This window comes from Elgaria multicarinata, chromosome 14 (assembly GCF_023053635.1).
Source record: "Elgaria multicarinata webbii isolate HBS135686 ecotype San Diego chromosome 14, rElgMul1.1.pri, whole genome shotgun sequence".
In the NCBI taxonomy this organism is placed as follows: Eukaryota; Metazoa; Chordata; class Lepidosauria; order Squamata; family Anguidae; genus Elgaria; species Elgaria multicarinata.
The window spans coordinates 24,873,533-24,892,509 of record NC_086184.1 but is presented as its reverse complement, the minus strand read 5'-3'; the positions used below and the strand labels follow the sequence as shown (position 1 = coordinate 24,892,509).

The window sequence follows — 18,977 nt, the reverse complement described above, 5'->3', positions numbered from 1 at the left end:
TTGTACCACTTCAATCTTCAGATAAGCTCTTGCACGATAGAATGCTCCCTCAACCCCCAAACCGCTTCAAAAGAAAATGATCGTACACATAGATAACTAGCATGTAAGGGAAGAGAAGAGACTAGAACCCTTCACCCTGACATTTAGTTTTCTATGTGCAGATTTTTTTTTTTAATGGAGGAGCACTCAATCATCCAAGCCCTCAAAGAAAACTGAACTCATACAGTCTTCCTGACATGGGCTGACCTTCTCAATGAAGTGTAGGGCCAAGAGTGTAATGGATCCCTGGGGAATGCCTTTTATATATGATGGTATTATTTAATAACAAATTTCAGCTTGTTGTAGTGCAAATGAAAGAGGCTTTGCAGGTTGAGAAGATGTAGGGTACAGGAACCATAATTAATCATGCTTGCTCTTCGTTTCAGCACTTCTGGTGCAACATTCAAAGTTGCAGGAGTTGTACACAAATTACACTAGTTTTAGCATGGCCATGTGCCCTATTTTACAAAGGAAAGCCCACTATTTGAAGACATCCTGTCTGTGAGGGGCTGTCCAGTCCGAGTGTATTTAAAGATGAAAAAGAACCTAAGGAGGGAGAGCAGGCAGGAGTCTTGAAGTTGTCCATCAACAGTTAACACCTGGACAGCAGCTGATGGAGCAGGTACACATAACAGACTGAGCCGGTCATAGTCATCCCACTATGGTAAGAGATGTATTGAATTTCTATTTAAATTATAGTCATCATTTCTAAATGTGTACATCTCTCTCTCTAAATTAGCACATGCATATTTTATGTAGATATCTTGCCTTCTTTTCAGTGATGTATTTCCTATTCTTTGGTAATTTGCTAAGTGGTCACCCTAACTAATTTCCCCTTCACGCATTACGCTGGATGCATCAAAACAGGAAAAGGTGAATCACTTCCTCTTCTCTGTCATCTGGGCAACGCGCGTTGAAGATGTGTTAAATCTAAGCCTGTGTGTTTGACAACCCAGGCTTCATTGTTGCTGTTCTAAAGGATCAGGTATAAAGTATGGGAGGTGATAAAAAAAAAAGTCACATAGCTCAAAATAAAAAAGTGCACTTCAAAGGAAGAGCGTCCATGCACAAAAGCTTCCTTTCCAATATTGATAATTCATTAAGTATTCATCACAGATTCCTAAATGATATGGGCACTATATTGCAGTTAACATATGCTTTCACCTATATATTTTACCTAGTACTGACAATCAAATAAATAATTTGCTGATTAAATGTACAGACTGCTAAATCTCAAAGGTGGGATTGTTGTTGTTTTGAGATCACAAATGCACACAACAGTTTTTTTCTTAAACATTCATTATTCAATTAAAAAATATCCCACAAATCTACCATTCTTGGTTTAAAGAAAAGACAACTAACCTAAATATCTTCTCATCACATTTGTGAAGCATACAATGCTCTTGGCATCCTTGGTCTACTTGTTGCTGTTATTTTTAACAGAGTTTATGAAAGCTAGCATGATGAAAGACTAGTTTAGTTTAACGTTAATCAAATGGTTCTCAAGATGGCTTGTATGCCGATGTAGGGGGGGAAAACGCACCAATAAGCGTAGATGCTAAAAAGAGAAATCAACTCTGGTGCTTGATAAACGTATTACAAACTATTTTATTCTTAAAATCCAAAAATGCTCTGCTCAACGTTTCGGACGTATCGTCCTTTGTCAGGAGCTATAATAAAATATGCAATTCTTTTAAAAAATAACAAAACAGGAACAACACCCATGCATTAATGAAACATTTCATGTAGAAACCTCAGCTACTCCTATCTACAGATTTCGTAGTTGCCACAAGTCATGGAGACTAAAGGTTTTTCTAGGGACACTTTTGTCCTTGTCCCTCCCCAGGATTATGTAATACTATTTGCTGACCCTAGTCCACAAATTTTTCACTTCAAAAATCTAAGCTCTTCTGACTTAACTCATCACCTCCCCGTTAATGGCTTATTTCTAATCCTATGCAATCACTATCTTCCCGTATTGATACCTTGCCAAAGATATTTTACTTTCCCTTGGCAATGCCTCACATAGACTATAAACTATTACATGTACATAAAAATACAAACAGAAAAATACAAATACGAAGCCAAAACTTGTTCTCTCTAACCTGGAAACAGTTGCTGTGCTAGCAGGAGCTACTGTGTCTCACTGGTTTTCTCACCCGCAGTTACGGCGTTGTAATTTTTGGCATCCCGTGGATGGCTTACCATGGAGCGTAACAACAACAACAACAACATCAAAGATCACCACACCAAATGCACACATACACACTCAACCCAGCAAGCCTTAGTCCTCTGGACAATGGATAGAGTGTGTGCACTTACTTTTGGTGTTGCAGTCCCTGGGCAACTAGGCAGGCTTCTACCAAACAAAAGGTATTGTGCAGCTATTCCGTCTTTTCCTGCTTAACAGATTTATTTTGTGGTAAGAGGAAAGGTGGAAGAGGAGGTGGGACAATTATAACGATAAAGTATTTGGAGACAAGTAAAATATACTTATGTGAGAATGACTGTTTGTTCAGACAGCCTTAAGACTAGGGCTGTGCACAGACCCCCTGATCCGCCTCGGCCCAATTTGGACCTGATCAAACTTGCTTTAGATCCGGATCCGAATTGGGATTCGGATATTTGAATTATTCAGACACCCGGCAGGCTGGGTGGGTGCCTGGGTTTCCCGGGAGCCTGCTGAACAGCTGCCCCAGTTCACACACACATATCCATGGATGCACCCACTGAGCCTGTAATGTTGTGTAAATGACTGCCTTACGGTCACCATTTGCACAAGATTTGTTTTACGGAAATAGACGAGTTGCAATTTTAAAAGAAAATGGTGACTTCTTTGAAGAGGCATGGATGGCAGTGGGTGCTTGCGATGGGTCCAGGTAAGGAGCAGAGCACTCACACAGATCTGTAGGCACAAGTGGGGGCAGCTGCTCGGCTGGCACCCAGGAAAACCTGGGTCTTCTGCATCGTCTGAATCGGTCTGAAGCAATCTGAACTGCTTCACACCCAATCTGACCCACCCACTTCTGAATGATACAGGCTCACTGGACCAATTCAGTCCGAATCGCCCCGCTTTGGCTCGGAAATTGGATCCAGATCCAAAGCAGTGCACAGCCCTACTTAAGACTACACAAGCCATGATGCATTGTAGCAGCAAGCCCCCAAATATGACATCCTTTAAGAATATTAGTCACCCAAACAGAAGGACGGCTACAAAATTTGCTAAAATTTGAGTAGACATATTTCCTCCCTCCAACCAAATGTTTTTGGTGGAAATCAGGATTGTAAAAGTGAATTCTTCCTACAAGCCTAGATGAAAACTTTGCACAATCAATCTAAGCCTATCGCCCTAACTTCGTTATTCCAGCCATACGATTCTTTGAGAACCTCATTTGTGTTTTAAGCTTGGCAGCCAGATCTTCAAGCACCTCTATTCGCAGAGGCCCTATTTAACTTTAATAGGGCTTTTGTTGATGAAGAGCTTTTAAGGTTGAGCTGTTCATTATCCTTAACATGCTGGAGCGGAACACAATGTGGAGAATGCACTCGGCTATCCCAAGTCAACAGCAAGAGGTTTAATGAGTGTCAATAAACAATGCTGAAATTTACTACTGATGAGCAGATGACTAATTCTGTTTGCCATTAAAATCACAAAGGACTCTATAGCAACATACTTAATAGTTGCCAGAATTGTAAAACAAAACTGTACTAAGAAAGTTAGAAGCCCTTTGGATACAGCAGGGGTGCACAACCATTTCTTCCCGCGGGCTGAATTATATTTCGGAAAAGCTCTCGGGAGCCACATTCCAGTGGCGAGTGGGGCCAAAGGCCGAAGAGGTGGGGGCTCTTACTTCCAGCAACTAAGCCCTACAAAAGCTTCTCAAACTTTTAGAAGGGGGGGGGACTGCATAAAAGCTAAGAAACTACCAAGTAATTGGTGCCGGGGGTGAGAGAAGGGGTGTGGCCACCTTGAAGGGGTGTGGCCAGACTGATACTCTACGAACGCAGGATTTGGCCCATGGGCCTGAGGTTCTGAACCACTGGGATACAAGAAACCTCCTTCCATTGCTTATTTATCTATTATATTCATCATCATCATCATCATCATCATCATCATCATCATCACATTTATATCTTGCCTTTTTTCCTCCAAGGAACCCAAGGTGGTGTAAATTCTCCTCCTCCTCTCCATTTTATCCTTACAACAACAACCCTGTGAGGTGGGTTGGGCTGAGAGTCTGTGACTGGCCCAAAGTCACCCAGTGGGTTTTCATGGCTGAGTGGGGACTAGAACCCAGATCACCTAAGTCCCAACACTCTAACCACTACACCACACTGGCTCCCAGTGTCCTTCCTTTTGGAAGCTCCCATGCCTACATGGGCTCCCAATTGTCTAGTCACTCATCCAGGCAATGGCCAGGTCCACAACCACTTAGCTTCAACCATCATACAGCATCAATATTGCTATGGAGGCATTCTTCCTGCTTATATGAGGGCAAACTTGCAAGCCCCACTCCGCATGAAAACCCTGCCCTGGCTGCTCTAAAGAACATCTTATATTTAGCATGTTATAAGCTACATTATCCAGATTGCACCAAGGGGCTGTATTCATTCATTCATTCATTCATTCATTCATTCATTCATTCCACTTCTATACCGCCCAATAGCCAAAGCTCTCTGGGCGGTTCACAACAGTATCCAATCGTAAAATTCCGTGAACTCAAACAGCGCTAGTGGAGTTTGGCTGAAACTTTGCATTGTGCAAGCGGTTGTACAATGCAATGCACAACAGGTGCAAGCAGTTGCATAACCGGCCGCACAACGGCAATGCAGAACACGTTGCACCAGAGTTACACAAAAGCACTCGGGCAAATGTAACCATAGCTGGATTCTTCTCTTGAGCGTTGTTCAGAACCTGGTTTCCCGTCAGCACAACTTCATTGGTCTACCCTTGGTCTGACCCAGCATGGCTCTTCTTACGTTCTTATGATCGAGGAGCAAACGAAAAATCAGGATCAAAGAATAACCAAGGCCACAGGAACACACCAGAGCTCAAGAAGGCCTTATTGATCAAGCAAGGCTCAACTGGAACAGGAAGGCCTTTCGACTGATCCAGAAGCATCCAATGGTTGGCCTGGGTGGATGTCAGGATTGGGCCCAGGCTCCCTGCAGGGACCGTGGAGGGAGATTCATCATCAGAGGAACCTGAGCTTCAGGGAGCTCAAGGACACAGATTCAGGGAAGACTCTTCCCAAGGGCAATCATATCCAGTGGTTCAAGGCCCAGTCAGAACTTCTCCTGTTGTGGGAACCCAGCCACTCTCAGAGGGGGGAGGAGTTCAGCATGGCAGATGCATGTACGAGACGCAAAGTAGGGAGGAGAGGCACAAAGACGTACGGTGTTCCACCCAATTAGCCCATCACTGGAGGTCTCATGGGGAAGACCTTGCCTGAAGGCGGTTCTAAGAAAGCATTTCAGGGTTTGTGTTGTGGATTACTCTCAGACTTGCAGCCACTGTTTGTCCTTGAAAAGGGTCTTGAAATAAGCTCTCAGAATTCCGTCAATGTAATCAGAGATTTTAGAAATGCCGACCAAGTCGGTAACGAGAATTGCTGAAGGGCTGATTGCCTAGCATAATAAAGCCTATTCACTTGGAGATTGACGTAGACCTTGGCAGTGGGCGGGGTCAATCCAGGAAGTTCTTTACTGAGAAGTTTCCATCTGCAGTTCAAGAGTGCGCCACATGGGGAGCTGCATACCTGTCCAGCATCTTTTGTGTCAAGACTTTGCACAAATCCATTCTCAAGACTTGCAGCCTGTAATTCCCTTATTCGCTGCTTTATACACTCAATGTTATTATAAACTCTTGATAATCTGCTGTGATGATGCATGGCGAGAAGTCTCCTGCTAGCACTTGCGCAAGAGTCCACGGAAAAGCACGGATGCATTTTCTCCGTCTGCTCACAGTCTTTAGATCCAAACCACAGTTATTTAAAGCACGTGTGATACTTTTCTTGCCCACGTGAGAAGGGTTGTTACTAGGCCTGGAGCACCACACCTAAAAAGGATGTTATGGAGCTGGAAAAAGTGCAGAAAAGGGCAACTAAAATGATAAGGGCCTGGAGCATCTCCCCTATGAGGGAAGGTTACAACAGCTGGGATGGTTTAGCTTGGAAAAAAGGAGGCTAAGGGGAGACATGATAGAGGTGTACAAAATCATGCATGGTGTGGAGGATGGGGATAGGGAGACATTTTCCCCCTCTCTCAAAGTACTAGAACCAGGGGACATCCCATGAAGCTGATTGGTGGGAGATCCAGGGCAAATAAAAGGAAGGATTTCTTCACACAGCGCGTAGTTAAATTATGGAACTCACTACCATAAGATGTAGTGATGGCCATCAATTTGGATGGCTCTAAAAGGGGGTTGGATAAATTCCTGGAGGCGAAAGCTATCAATGGCTACTAGCCCTGATGGTTATGTGCTACCTCCAGTATTCAAGGCAGTAAGCCTGTGTGCACCAGTTGCTGGGGAACATGGGTGGGAGGGTGCTATTGCACGATGTCCTGCTTGTTCATCCCTGGCCGATGGCTGGTTGGCCACTGTGTAAACTGAGTGCTGGACTAGCTGGACCCTTGGTCTGATCCAACATGGCACGCCTCCTCCCATATGTACCTGCCCGGACATTAAGATCATCCACAGGGGTCCTTGTCTGTGAGCCCCTGCCAAAGGAAGTAAGGCAGATAGCTACTAGGAGGAGGGCTTTCTCTGTTGTGGCACCCCGGCTGTGGAATGAGCTCCCCAGAGAGGTCCGCCTGGCGCCTACACTGTATTCTTTTCGTCGCCAGCTGAAGATCTTTTTATTTTCTCAGTATTTTAATACCCAATTTAACTTAAATTTAAATTTTGCTGGTTTATTTCTGCATTTTAATCCTATATCAATTTCTGCTGTGTGGTTTTATCCTGGTTGTGCTTTTTATATTGCATTTTGTATTTGGGTTTTTAGTTTATTGGTTGTTTTATCATGTTCCTCACGGTTTTAATTTTTGTGAACCGCCCAGAGAGCTTCAGCTATTGGACTGTATAAAAATGTAATGAATAAATACATAAATAAATAAATAAAATTCTTATGTCCTTATGTCCCAGGCCCCCAGGATCTACAGGGCCTTGCATAAGTATTCACTCCTCTTTTGACTTGTCCACGTTTTGTTGTGTTACAACCTGGAACTCAAACTGAGTTAATTGATATGTTTACGATTTGATCTACACAACACGCTTAAGACTTTGAAAGTACAACATATTTTTTATTGTGGCACAAAAGTTAAATAAACAAAAACAAACTGGCAAGTCAAAAGGGGGTATGAGTTCAATCCTTGTGCAAGGTACTCTGTTCCCCAGAGCCCAGAATGCTCATTGGTGCCAATGGGGAAAAAAGTTTGTTCTAAGTTTAATTGCAATGCAGGGGGCAATTTTCAAGGAAAATGCAGCTGGAAAGGGAAGAGTGCAGCCACACTGACACACACTCACACCCCAAGTCATACCCTGCACAGCAATTAAACTTGGGGAAAAACGTTTCCCATTGGTTTGGTATGATCTGGATCAGGGTGAAAATGAATGGAAGCCTTTATTTTATTTCAGACCATTTGGATGAGAAACGAACTGGCTTTGGCTCTTGTGAAATGTAACGAAATTCTCATAGTTTTTAATATGGATATATAGATAGAAATCAGCACATGTGGTAATAATAATAATAATAATAATAATAATAATAATATATTTATTTATTTATTTCTTACCCGCCTCTCCCTTTGGATCGAGGCAGGGAACAACATTAGTGCAGGAATCAACATATTTTTTAAAAATTCTTGGTTTTACATTAATCTGGGTAGGCCTGCCGGAAAAGGCTAGTCTTCAAAGCTGCCTTAAAATCACAGAGGGAGTTAATATTACGAATCTCCTCCGGCAGGCCGTTCCATAATCCAGGGGCGACCGAAGAAAAGGTCCTCTGGGAAACTGATGTCAGACTAGTTTTGGCTGACTGAAGTAAGTTCTCCCCAGAGGACCTGAGTGTGCAAGGCGGACTGTATGGGAGAAGGCGATCCCGCAGGTAACCTGGACCCAAACCATTTAGGGCTTTAAAGGTAATGACCAACACTTTGTACTTTGCCCAGAAGGTAATGACCAACACTTTGTACTTTGCAGCCAGTGGAGTGATTTTAATGTTGGGGTAATATGCTCACCCCTAGATGTACCGGTGACCAACCTGGCTGCCATATTTTGAACTAGTTGAAGTTTCTGAACTAGGTACAATGGTAGCCCTATGTATAGCGCATTGCAGAAGTCAAGCCTTGAGGTTACCAGTGCATGCACAATCGTCTTTAGATCTTCTGACTCTTAAGAAGGGGCGCAGCTGGCGTATCAGCCGAAGCTGATAGTAGGCACTCCTGGCCGTTGCGTTTATCTGGGCTGTCATTTGGAGCGATGGATCCAGGAGCACCCCCAAACTGTGAACACAGTCTTTCAGGGGGAGTGTAGCCCCATCCAGAACTGGCTGACACACCTCCAAACCTAGGTCAGAGCCCTTGACAGCAAGCACCTCTGTTTTGTCTGGATTAATCTTCAGTTTGTTTTTCCTCATCCAGCCCATTACCACCTTCATTCAGAGGAGACACACTATCCTTAGCTGATGCTGTTATTGAAGGCACAGAGAAATATATTTGGGTATCATCAGCATATTGATAGCACCCCAACCCATGCCTCCAGATGATCTCTCCCAGCGGTTTCATGTAGATGTTAAACAGCATTGGGGATAGGATGGCACCTTATGGTACGCCATACAACAGCTCCTTTTTTGAGGAGCAACTATCTCCAAGCATCACCATCTGGAACCTACCTGAGAGGTAGGACCGGAACCAATGGAGCACAGTGCCCCTGATTCCCAAACCCCTCAGGTGTTCCAGAAGGATACCATATATCTATATTTATATAGATTTGCATCCTAAGGGCATAGGCCCTGAATCTTTGAAGTACCTAGCAGCACTCCTGCATGTGAGCAATCCTCATTTTCTGCAAACATACACTTCTATAGATAAATGGAATGTAAGGTCTTGGATAAGGAAACATCTGTAACCACGGCTGGGATCCCCCCACCCAACACCCAGCGGCTGTGATCGTGGCAATTGCAACCAGCCATATTTATCACAAGCTATTACATTTGTCCACAGGAGTGTACAACAGGATAAAACCTAGACTGGTTCTGTTGACGAGAAATATATTTTTCGAATCAGCCTGTTGTTCCTTGACAACCATTTGGAGCAACTGTAGAAACACATTCTCATATTCCTAGAAAAACTTAGAATCAGCTTTTTTATCTAAACAAAACCCTGAAGAACCCCCCGGGCCTTTACTCAAACACACATGCAGTAAAAACCAGACTGCTCGGTTAAATACACAGTGTTGGGAACTTTCCAATGGTAAAATGTATACCCCCACATATACTTTTGCTCTGTTTACCATGAGTTCTGAGTGGGAATTTCCTGGATCAGTGGCTTTCATTCCCCTCTGGTTCAGAATCTGGTGAGTCTTCGACCTTAGCTAGACCTAAGGTTTATCCCAGGATCGTCCCGGGGTCATCCTTGTTCATGTAAATGACACAGGATATCACGGGAGCAGGCAGGGACGACCCCGGGATAAACCTTAGGTGTAGCTAAGGCCTTCATCTCATCTTATACCTGAAGACTAGGGCTGTGCTCCGCATCGCTTTGGAGCATAGAAGCAATAGCGAGGCGTCCTGATTCGCCTCTGACAAAGGCAGAGATGAAGCGGGTTGGGGGGGGTGCGGATCGAGGTGAAGAGGATCGAGACCAAGTGGATCCTTCGCCTCAATCCAGAGCTCCGAAAAAAAGGTAAGTGGGGGTTTACCTGGCGCTGCCACAGTCCGTGTGGTGACGGCGGCAGAGCCAGGTAAGGGGGCAGGGGGGAAGGGTCTTACCTGAGTCCGTCACGTTCCGGCAGCGGCTTCACCTGTGCCTGAAGACTCAAACCGGAAGACCAGGCCGCGGCTGCAGTCTGGTCTTCCGGTTTGAGTCCTCGGGCTCAGTTGAAGCAGCCGCCAGACCACAATGGACGCAGGTAAGGGGGAAGGAGGGGGGGCTTACCTGCCGCCACCAGCACTGCAGAGCTCTGATTTGGATCCGGAGCTCCGCAGCGGAGCAAAGCGGAGCAGACCATAGGCAGATCGACACGGGGCGGAGCGGACCTGATCCGGAATTTGCGGATTGGGTGCAGAGCGGATCGAGGTGTGTGTGTGTCCGTGCACAGCCCTACTGAAGACCAAATGCCACTGTCCTAGCTTCCTGGGGATATTAAGTGTACTCAACAAACAATGCAGGTGGATAGCATGTGTTTCAGGTTCAAGGTAGTCTACCACAACTTGAGCAACAAGAAGCTTGGTAGAAGACAACCTCTAGTCTACAACATGGGTTGCACTGAATATTTTCTTTGGGGGTGTGTGTGCAAAATACTGACTTTGGTGAAGGGTTTTTAGAAATGAAATCATCCTTTGCTTGCGAGTCAGAATATGCACATTTGCTTCAATCGTGTTTGGCACCATTGCTTTTCTTAGATGCTTGTTGGGTGCTATTTTGCACCCATGCATGTTTATTGCTTTTTTCCTTCCCGGATCACAGCACAATCCCATGCACTTCTACTCAGAAGTAAGTCTCATTGAGTTTAATGGTACTTGCTCCCAAGGGAAAGGGGCTGTAGCTCAGTGGTAGAGCACAGGCTTTGCATGCAGAAGGTCCCAGGTTCAGTCCACGGCCTCTCCAGGTAGGTCTGGAAATATTCCTGCCTGAAACCCTGGAGAGCCATTTCTGCCAGTCACTGTTGACAATACTGGGATAGATGGACTAATAGTCTGACTATAAGGCAGATTCCTATGTTCTGAAGTAATGTGTTCAGGATTGCAGCCTTAGTCACATAGGAAATTCTAGCCAAGTGGAGATCATGTGAGGAATGGGATGACATCACTATGTTACAAACGTGGATTAGAGAAGACAAATGAAGTCAATTGAGAGTGACGGCAATGCTTCCTGGATCATGAGTGATTCCCATCTCATTGTGCCCTGCATAGTTAATTAGTTTTGGCTATAGGAAGACGTTTACTTCTTGGGAGGAGAGCAATGACAAATCTTGATAAAATAGTTAAGAGCAGAGACACCACACTGACAACAAAGGTCCGCATAGTTAAAGCAATGGTATTCCCCGTAGTAACCTATGGCTGCGAGAGCTGGACCATAAGGAAAGCTGAGCGAAGGAAGATAGATGCTTTGGAACTGTGGTGTTGGAGGAAAATTCTGAGAGTGCCTTGGACTGCAAGAAGATCCAACCAGTCCATACTCCAGGAAATAAAGCCAGACTGCTCACTTGAGGGAATGGTATTAAAGGCAAAACTGAAGTACTTTGGCCACATAATGAGAAGAAAGGATACCCTGGAGAAGAGGCTGATGCTAGGGAAAGTGGAAGGCAAAAGGAAGAGGGGCCGACCAAGGGCAAGATGGATGGATGATATTCTGGAGGTGACAGACTTGACCTTGGGGGAGCTAGGGGTGGCAACCGCCAACAGAAAGCTCTGGCGTGGGCTGGTCCATGAAGTCACGAAGAGTCGGAAACGACTGAACGAATAAACAACAAATAGGACAGCAAAGAAGCAGAGAGAGGGGAGGAGAGATAACAATATAAATGACTAGGTTGACCATTTAAAAGGCATTGCCAAAAAATAGTTGAAAGAGGGGAGCACTCTCCAACATGCCAAAAATGTTTCTGAGAAACAGCGAGTGGTTTGGGATCAACATTACCCAGAACAAACGTGCTGCGTTCTTTAATTCAGCCCTGAATGAGACTCTTAAATTAATAACATTGACTTAATTCCTTAATTGAAAATCAGGCACCTATGTTATATTTTTCTGCTGTTTTCAGAATGTAGACTTGCTTTTTATCAATCGTTTTAAAAGGTTGATAGCTGGATTTTGAAGAAGTGAAAACAGAGGACTATATTTCTAGTTCCTGTAGGTCTCTGTAAGCAGGCTCATTCTGTAGTGTAAATGACAAATAACTCACAACCTTTCAAGAAGTACAGTAGACCATATTTCAAGCCTACATCATCAGGAGACATTTTTATATTGAAACACACATCAGGAAAACATAAAACACAATGACTAGTATGATTGTCATTTTGTATGTTTCAACACACCAGCATAATCTTTTGCGTTGCATTCACATTAATCTTATCCACCACTCATGGGACATTAAACTAACACCATCGAGTTGGAAAGATTTAAAACATTGGGCACAATCCTGTCAACCCGAAGCACTATGCATTCCCACTGATTTCAGGGGAAAAGTTAAGAATGTGCTTATTTTATCATTGTTGAAATTAGTGAGAATCATTTTGATTGGATCACACCCCAAATCGGTACTGGCACCTGCCCAAAATTAGATTGGCCAACATGTGCCATTTTCATTGAATGGAAGGGTAGTTCTGGGCTCCACAATTCAAGAAGGACGCAGACAAGCTGGAGCGGGTTCAGAGGAGGGCAACCAGGATGATCAGGGGTCTGGAAACAAAGCCCTATGAAGAGAGACTGAAAGAACTGGGCATGTTTAGTATGGAGAAGAGAAGATTGAGGGGAGACATGATAGCACTCTTCAAATACTTAAAAGGTTGTCACACAGAGGAGGGCCAGGATCTCTTCTTGATCCTCCCAGAGTGCAGGACACAGAATAACGGGCTCAAGTAACAGGAAGCCAGATTCCAGCTGGACATCAGGAAAAACTTCCTGACTGTTAGAGCAGTATGACAATGGAACCAGTTACCTAGGGAGGTTGTGGGCTCTCCCACACTGGAGGCATTCAAGAGGCAGCTGGACAACCATCTATCAGGGATGCTTTAGGGTGGATTCCTGCATTGAACAGGGGGTTGGACTCGATGGCCTTGTAGGCCCCTTCCAACTCTGCTATTCTATGATTCTATGTGACTGCTTCACAATTTCCATTTCTAGTGATGGATGGGTCAGTGTTATTGTTCCACAGTTATCTAGGGCAATCTTCCACAATCTTCTCTCCATATATTTGATACATTGCCTTTCAATAAGTATTGCATGACGTATGTCATAGGGTAAGACTGCTTTGGGCTACTCTGATATGGCCTTGACTATGAAAATGTTGGTATCTCTATTGATTTTTATTTCTTTGAGGACTCATAGAGATGGAATGAAAGGAGTTAGCATGAATTATAAGTGCAGATGCCAAAAGTGCTCCATTGAGCGATGTCTATTTGATAGCAGTGATCATAATCATAGGTAGTTAAGTGATGTTGCAAACATCACCAATTACTACTATGACAAAACTAATTACAATCATCACCATCATCTTATATACCACATTTCAGCAAAAGCCTGTAAGCACAATCTCTGATACTAAATAGGGCACCGTAAGAACATTACTACTGAAAAAGAACTGCAAAGACTTTCACGGTCTAGCTCCTTCCTATCTCTCCTCTCTCATCTCACACTTTTGCCCCGCTCGTGCTCTTCGCTCCTCTGATGCCATGTTTCTCGCCTGCCCAAGGGCCTCTACTTCCCTTGCTCGGCTTCGTCCATTTTCGTCTGCTGCCCCTTACGCCTGGAACGCTCTTCCAGAACATTTGAGAACTACAAGTTCAACCACAGCTTTTAAAGCTCAACTAAAAACTTTTCTTTTTCCTAAAGCTTTTAAAACTTGATGTTGTGCAGACTTCTACTGTTACTTTCTACTGTTAGTTTTTCCCTACCCTGTGCCTGCTTACCCTACCCTGTACCTGTTTGCATTCTCTTCCCCTCCTTATTGTTTTACTATGATTTTATTAGATTGTAAGCCTATGCGGCAGGGTCTTGCTATTTACTGTTTTACTCTGTACAGCACCATGTACATTGATGGTGCTATATAAATAAACAATAATAATAATAATAATAATAATAATAATAATAATAATAATATGTATTCAGCTATCAGGTGTTTTCAGTGTCCCAAACAGGAAGAGAATAAAATCTGACACAGCCTACTAAGATATACCATGCATTCGGGTGGGGGGAAAAAACTATGAAAGATTAGTTCTTATGGCTCCAGTAAATCAATCTTGATATGGGTTTTTTGAGTGGTGGTTTAGTTGGCTTAATCAGTTGTTTACATCTTCACAATTTAATCACATCAGGAACTCTTTTGACCTTGAATGTGTGATGTAGTGGCTAGGGTGTCAGACTGGGAGCCGGGCGATCTGGGTTCTAGTCCCCACTCAGACATGGAAGCTCACCGGGTGACTTTGGGCCAGTCACAGACTCTCAGCCCAACCTACCTCACAGGGTTGTTGTTGTGAGGATAAAATGGAGAGGAGGATTATATATTCCGCCTTGGGTTCTTTGGAGGAAAGAAGATGGAATATAAACGTAATAAATAAATATTTTTTTAAAAAAAGGCTTTATTAAAAAAACAGCCTGTAGGCTTTGGGGTTACTGACTTGAACCTGTAAATAAACCCTTTTGCCCAACACGTGACGTACAGGTGCTTATGTAATAGCAAAATCACGCTTGCTATCAAGTCAAGGAAAGAGATGTTTTTGCCAGTTTCATGCCAACGGATGCAACTGTTTACCCAATCTGTTGTTTATGACAACGATGATGATGATGTATTTATTTAATTTCTATGCCACCCTATTATTATTATTTATTATGTATGTATTTATTTAATTTCTATACAGCCCAATAGCCAAAGCTCTCTGGGCAGTTAACAACAACAAAAAGTTTTACTTAAAGTAAAAGTTGCTATGAAGGGAGGGAGCATTCCAAAGATGAAAAATGTGAGATTAAGCGTTGCCCAAAATTCATCTAGAAACAGAGATGGCCAAACAATCTAAAAGTACTAGTGATTTTGCTTCAGTGTTCTGGCATGGTGTTGTTACTCATAGAAATTCCACTTGATATTCATAGACATTCCACACCAGAACGTAAGATCAGCCCATAATTCATCTTACTTCTTGGGCACAATTCTGAAGTGCACACATTTGATAATATTTGTAAAGAAAAAATGGTGGGACAATGACATCCATGGAGAATGCATGATTTACTCTAGAAACCATTTATACATCTAAGCTGAGATGTCTCAAGACTGTGAAAGAATATAAACATTTCCAGTATTTATTCCAAATGGTATAGATGAATTTTAGGGTACAAACCCCTCTCATGTCAGTTCATAAGCTAAAAACAATACAATAGCAAATGTAATAATTAATATTTACACAACATAGCACAAAAATATTTCTATGCATAAACTAATCAAGTACATTACTCTGGTAATCAATTACTTCCAGCCAAAGTAATCAGTAAGTAGGATTTCACCAACAATGATGGTGTTGGAGAAAAGTTGACACAAGGAACTCCATGACTAACTACAAACACAAACCTATGCAAGTCACTTTAGCATCAAGTTTCAAGTGAAGCTAAAGGCATGAATACCAATCAGAACAAATTTCTGAGCAACTGATGCCACCTTGGGAGGTTCAGATTGCCCCAGAAGAAATCAACAAGTGTTCAAAACATTAATTGCTCTCCAAGGGTACATCAATAACCACTAAAACTATAAAGATGTATCCAACAGGTTGCTTCCATATCTTGACTTCTTTGCCTCCAAATCATCCAATAGAGAAACCAAATCCTTCGAGACATCAGAAGGTACAAAAATCCATTTGTTAAGGTTTCCTACATTTATACCCCACCTGTCCTCCAAGCAGCTCTCCTCCTAACAATCTTCAGAGGTTGAGTGCAGATGTGCAATGCAAGGAAAGGATCTCACGTGATCAAGCAACATTTTTGCCCTTAAAGTTAAATATAAGCAAATGAGGTATCAAAAACATTAGTTTGGTTTCATTTGTGCAAATAACTTTGGCTTAGCAATCATGGCTCTAAAATTTGGGGTTAAAGTTGGATTTTAATCAACAGTGATCCTTGTGAAAAGGTGAACAGTGTTGACAGCATTGTTGGGGGTAGATAATCCATTCCTTTATTTACCCAATAGTTGTCATCCAATGAATGACTATTAGAAGTGCAGAGGAATTCCATTGTCAACTACGGAATGATTCTTTGACCTCCTTGGCTGACATCATACATGGATTACTAGATTGCAGCCACTGTGTTTAATATTATTTGTCACCTCTGTCACAGATTATTTTCCAAGGGAAGTATATATATTTTTTCTTAAAGACCAGAAAAAAAATGCTTCCATCATCAAATACCTTCAAATATAGCATAAGTATTCATATACTATTTATACATATCATTATATTATAAACACATGAGTAATACTATAAGGCCTGGCTAGGGAAAGATGGCCCAAACTTCCGACTGGGATTAATCACCATTAAGACTTTTAACAGTAACTTGAATCAGTTAATTAATCAATTAATTGGCTACAAACAAGGCTGTTAATTGACTGAAAAATCTTTATGTGGGTGGTGAGCATTGTTGGGGGTGGGAGGAGAAAAAAATCTTCTAGGTGCTTCTGTACTATTCAACATTTAGTGTTGGGGTAGATCTGTCAAGTCCATTTCTGCGGTCTTTCTCCTTTTTTGGCGTACTTTAAAAAATGTGTGCATTTTTTGCACATTTTTCAAATGTGGGTCATATTTTTGTATGTGACCACTCATTGACTAAAGAGTCTTTACACCTTTTTTTTTAATGCACACATTTTTGGCACATTTTTCAAATGTGCACATTTCTTCTGAGAACCGCCTCCCCCCCCCCCTCCATTACACAGAATGCACATCTAGATATGTACGATTTTGGATACAAACTGAGTCTGATCCACATCCATTTCCAGGTGGTGTGGATAACCAAAATCCATGAAAACAAACAAACATCTGATGGTACAGGTTTCTCACACAACCCTATCAACATTTACAACGTTCCAACACTATGGACCACCTGTTGCTACTTCTTTTCAATGTCTGAAATTTCCCTCAGAACATAAGACTTCAAGACACTCCATATGTGAATCCAACCACTGGGCCAATCAGAAAGTTAGCCGTGTTTCTGCACCAAACTATAACCCATGGGCATTAGCTTTGCCAGGACTTCTTCTGAAGGTAGGCGTTCACAAAGAGGCAACATCAAGTTCAGAACGACGGTACAATGTGAGATCAAAGTTACTTCATCAAGATTCCACTGGCGCCCTTCCCCGGATCCACGATTTAGAAATATATAAACTAAATGGGCTTTGGATTGAGCAATAGTTTTAAACTACTTGGCGGAGTTGGACTTGATGGCGCGTCAGATGATGGTTTGATGGCGCTTCGGATGATGAGGCTTGGTACAAAGTGTTGCCAAGCCAGTAAAATTCCGCTATGTAGCGGAATACGGACTTGGCGGCACAGAACTTTGGTGGCCTTGTGGAAACGCCCATCCAGCACTTCATAATTGTGACAAACCAGACAGTGACTGTACCAGTTTCTGCGCCGATTCGGAAAGGCTCAAAGGCTATTCTAAAAGCCAGACCAGGGCAATAAGTGGGGTCAACATGGGTAGGAGAACTCTAATATAATCGACTTGTGCCCAACATGGTACACTTTATTTGGATGGGGGGGGGGGGGGAGAGGTAGTACTCAGATATGAGAAACCCATGCACATGCCCCTCATGGCTGTCCCCAATCAAAGAGTTTATCAAACCAAGACGTTTGATGAGCTTCTGGGAAGGGGGGGTATGTATGTGTCCAGAACCGATCCAACCCAGTAAGCTCCACCTCTTTTCTCCACAAGAAGGCTGCCAAACTTTGACAGCCCATTCCCAGCATCCTCCAGGGGCCGCCCCTTTCCCCTCCCCACAACCTCCCCCAGCATGCATCTGTAGCTACCAAAACTCCTCCTTCCCCCCCAGCAACTAAAGCCCTCCCCCCTTGGCTTACATCAGCCCTCAGGTGCAAGACTGAGAAGGGGAGGGGGCGGAGAGGCAACGCCGCGTTCTTGGCAAGTCTTGGCGCAAGCTAGGCGCAACCCTGGCTCGGGTGGCTTGCGGGTGGGGGGGAGGAGGAGAAGGAAGGGGGCAAACTGGACTTTACCTGGACTTTCTCTGCACTAGGGGCGCCCGACCCGGGGTATGTGGGTGGGAGGGGAGTCCCACCTCCCGTCTCCTCCCAAAGCCTGCAGAGCTCATCCCCCCCACCCCCATGGAAAGTAGAGAGGGGGGGGAGCAAGGAGGAGGGAAGGCTCACATCTCTCCCTCCCGCCAGCCCAAGCAGTAGCCGGAGCTCCGGCTCCCTCCCTCTCCTCCGCCTTCCCAGCCCTCCTCGCCTCCCTTGGCCATTTCCTCCCTCCGTCTCTCCAGGAACTCGAAAGGAAGAAACGCGCGGCGGGGTGGGGACGGGGGGCGTTGGGAAAGGCGAAAGAAAGGCGCCGCGGAACAGCCGCCCTGGCCAAACAAGTCCCCGCAGCCTTCTCCGGGCGCTCCCGGGGCTCTGCCTCCCCTCCCTCCGTCCCTCCCCGCTCTCTCCGTCCCTCCCCGCCTCCTTTCGCCCGGCTGCCCTCGAGCGAAGCCCGGCCGAGCTCCGGCGGGGCGGCGTTACCTCGTAAAGGTCCCCTGAAGCCATGCCGGGCTGCGGGACTCGGGGGCGCTTGGGCGCCGCGCTCTCGCTGCGTGCTGGGGGCGCGCGTCGCTCTCGCTCTCGGCGTGTGTGTGCGCGCGGGTGTGTGTGTGCGTGTCTCTCTCTCTCTCTCTCTCTCTCTCTCTCTCTCTCCGTCTCCCCCCCTCCCCTCTCGCTCTCGCTGCCGCCGACCGGAGCGAGAAAAACTGCGCTGTGCAGAATGACAGGCTTTCGGGGCTGCCCGGGTGTGCGCAGAATCGGAGGCGAAGGGAGACG

The 18,977-nt window shown here is 44.3% G+C and overlaps 1 protein-coding gene across 1 annotated transcript in view; it reads right to left on the bottom strand.

The window, feature by feature from the left end:
- CDYL2 (chromodomain Y like 2) overlaps positions 1–18,756 on the bottom strand; it is an 89,577-nt gene extending 70,821 nt beyond the window's left edge. Inside the window, exon 1 of the mRNA XM_063141223.1 lies at positions 18,684–18,756. Within this exon, the coding sequence (XP_062997293.1) occupies positions 18,684–18,707 (24 nt within the window). The 5' untranslated portion in view covers positions 18,708–18,756. The remainder of the gene's footprint in view (positions 1–18,683) is intronic.
- Between the last annotated feature and the right edge of the window lie 221 nt (positions 18,757–18,977).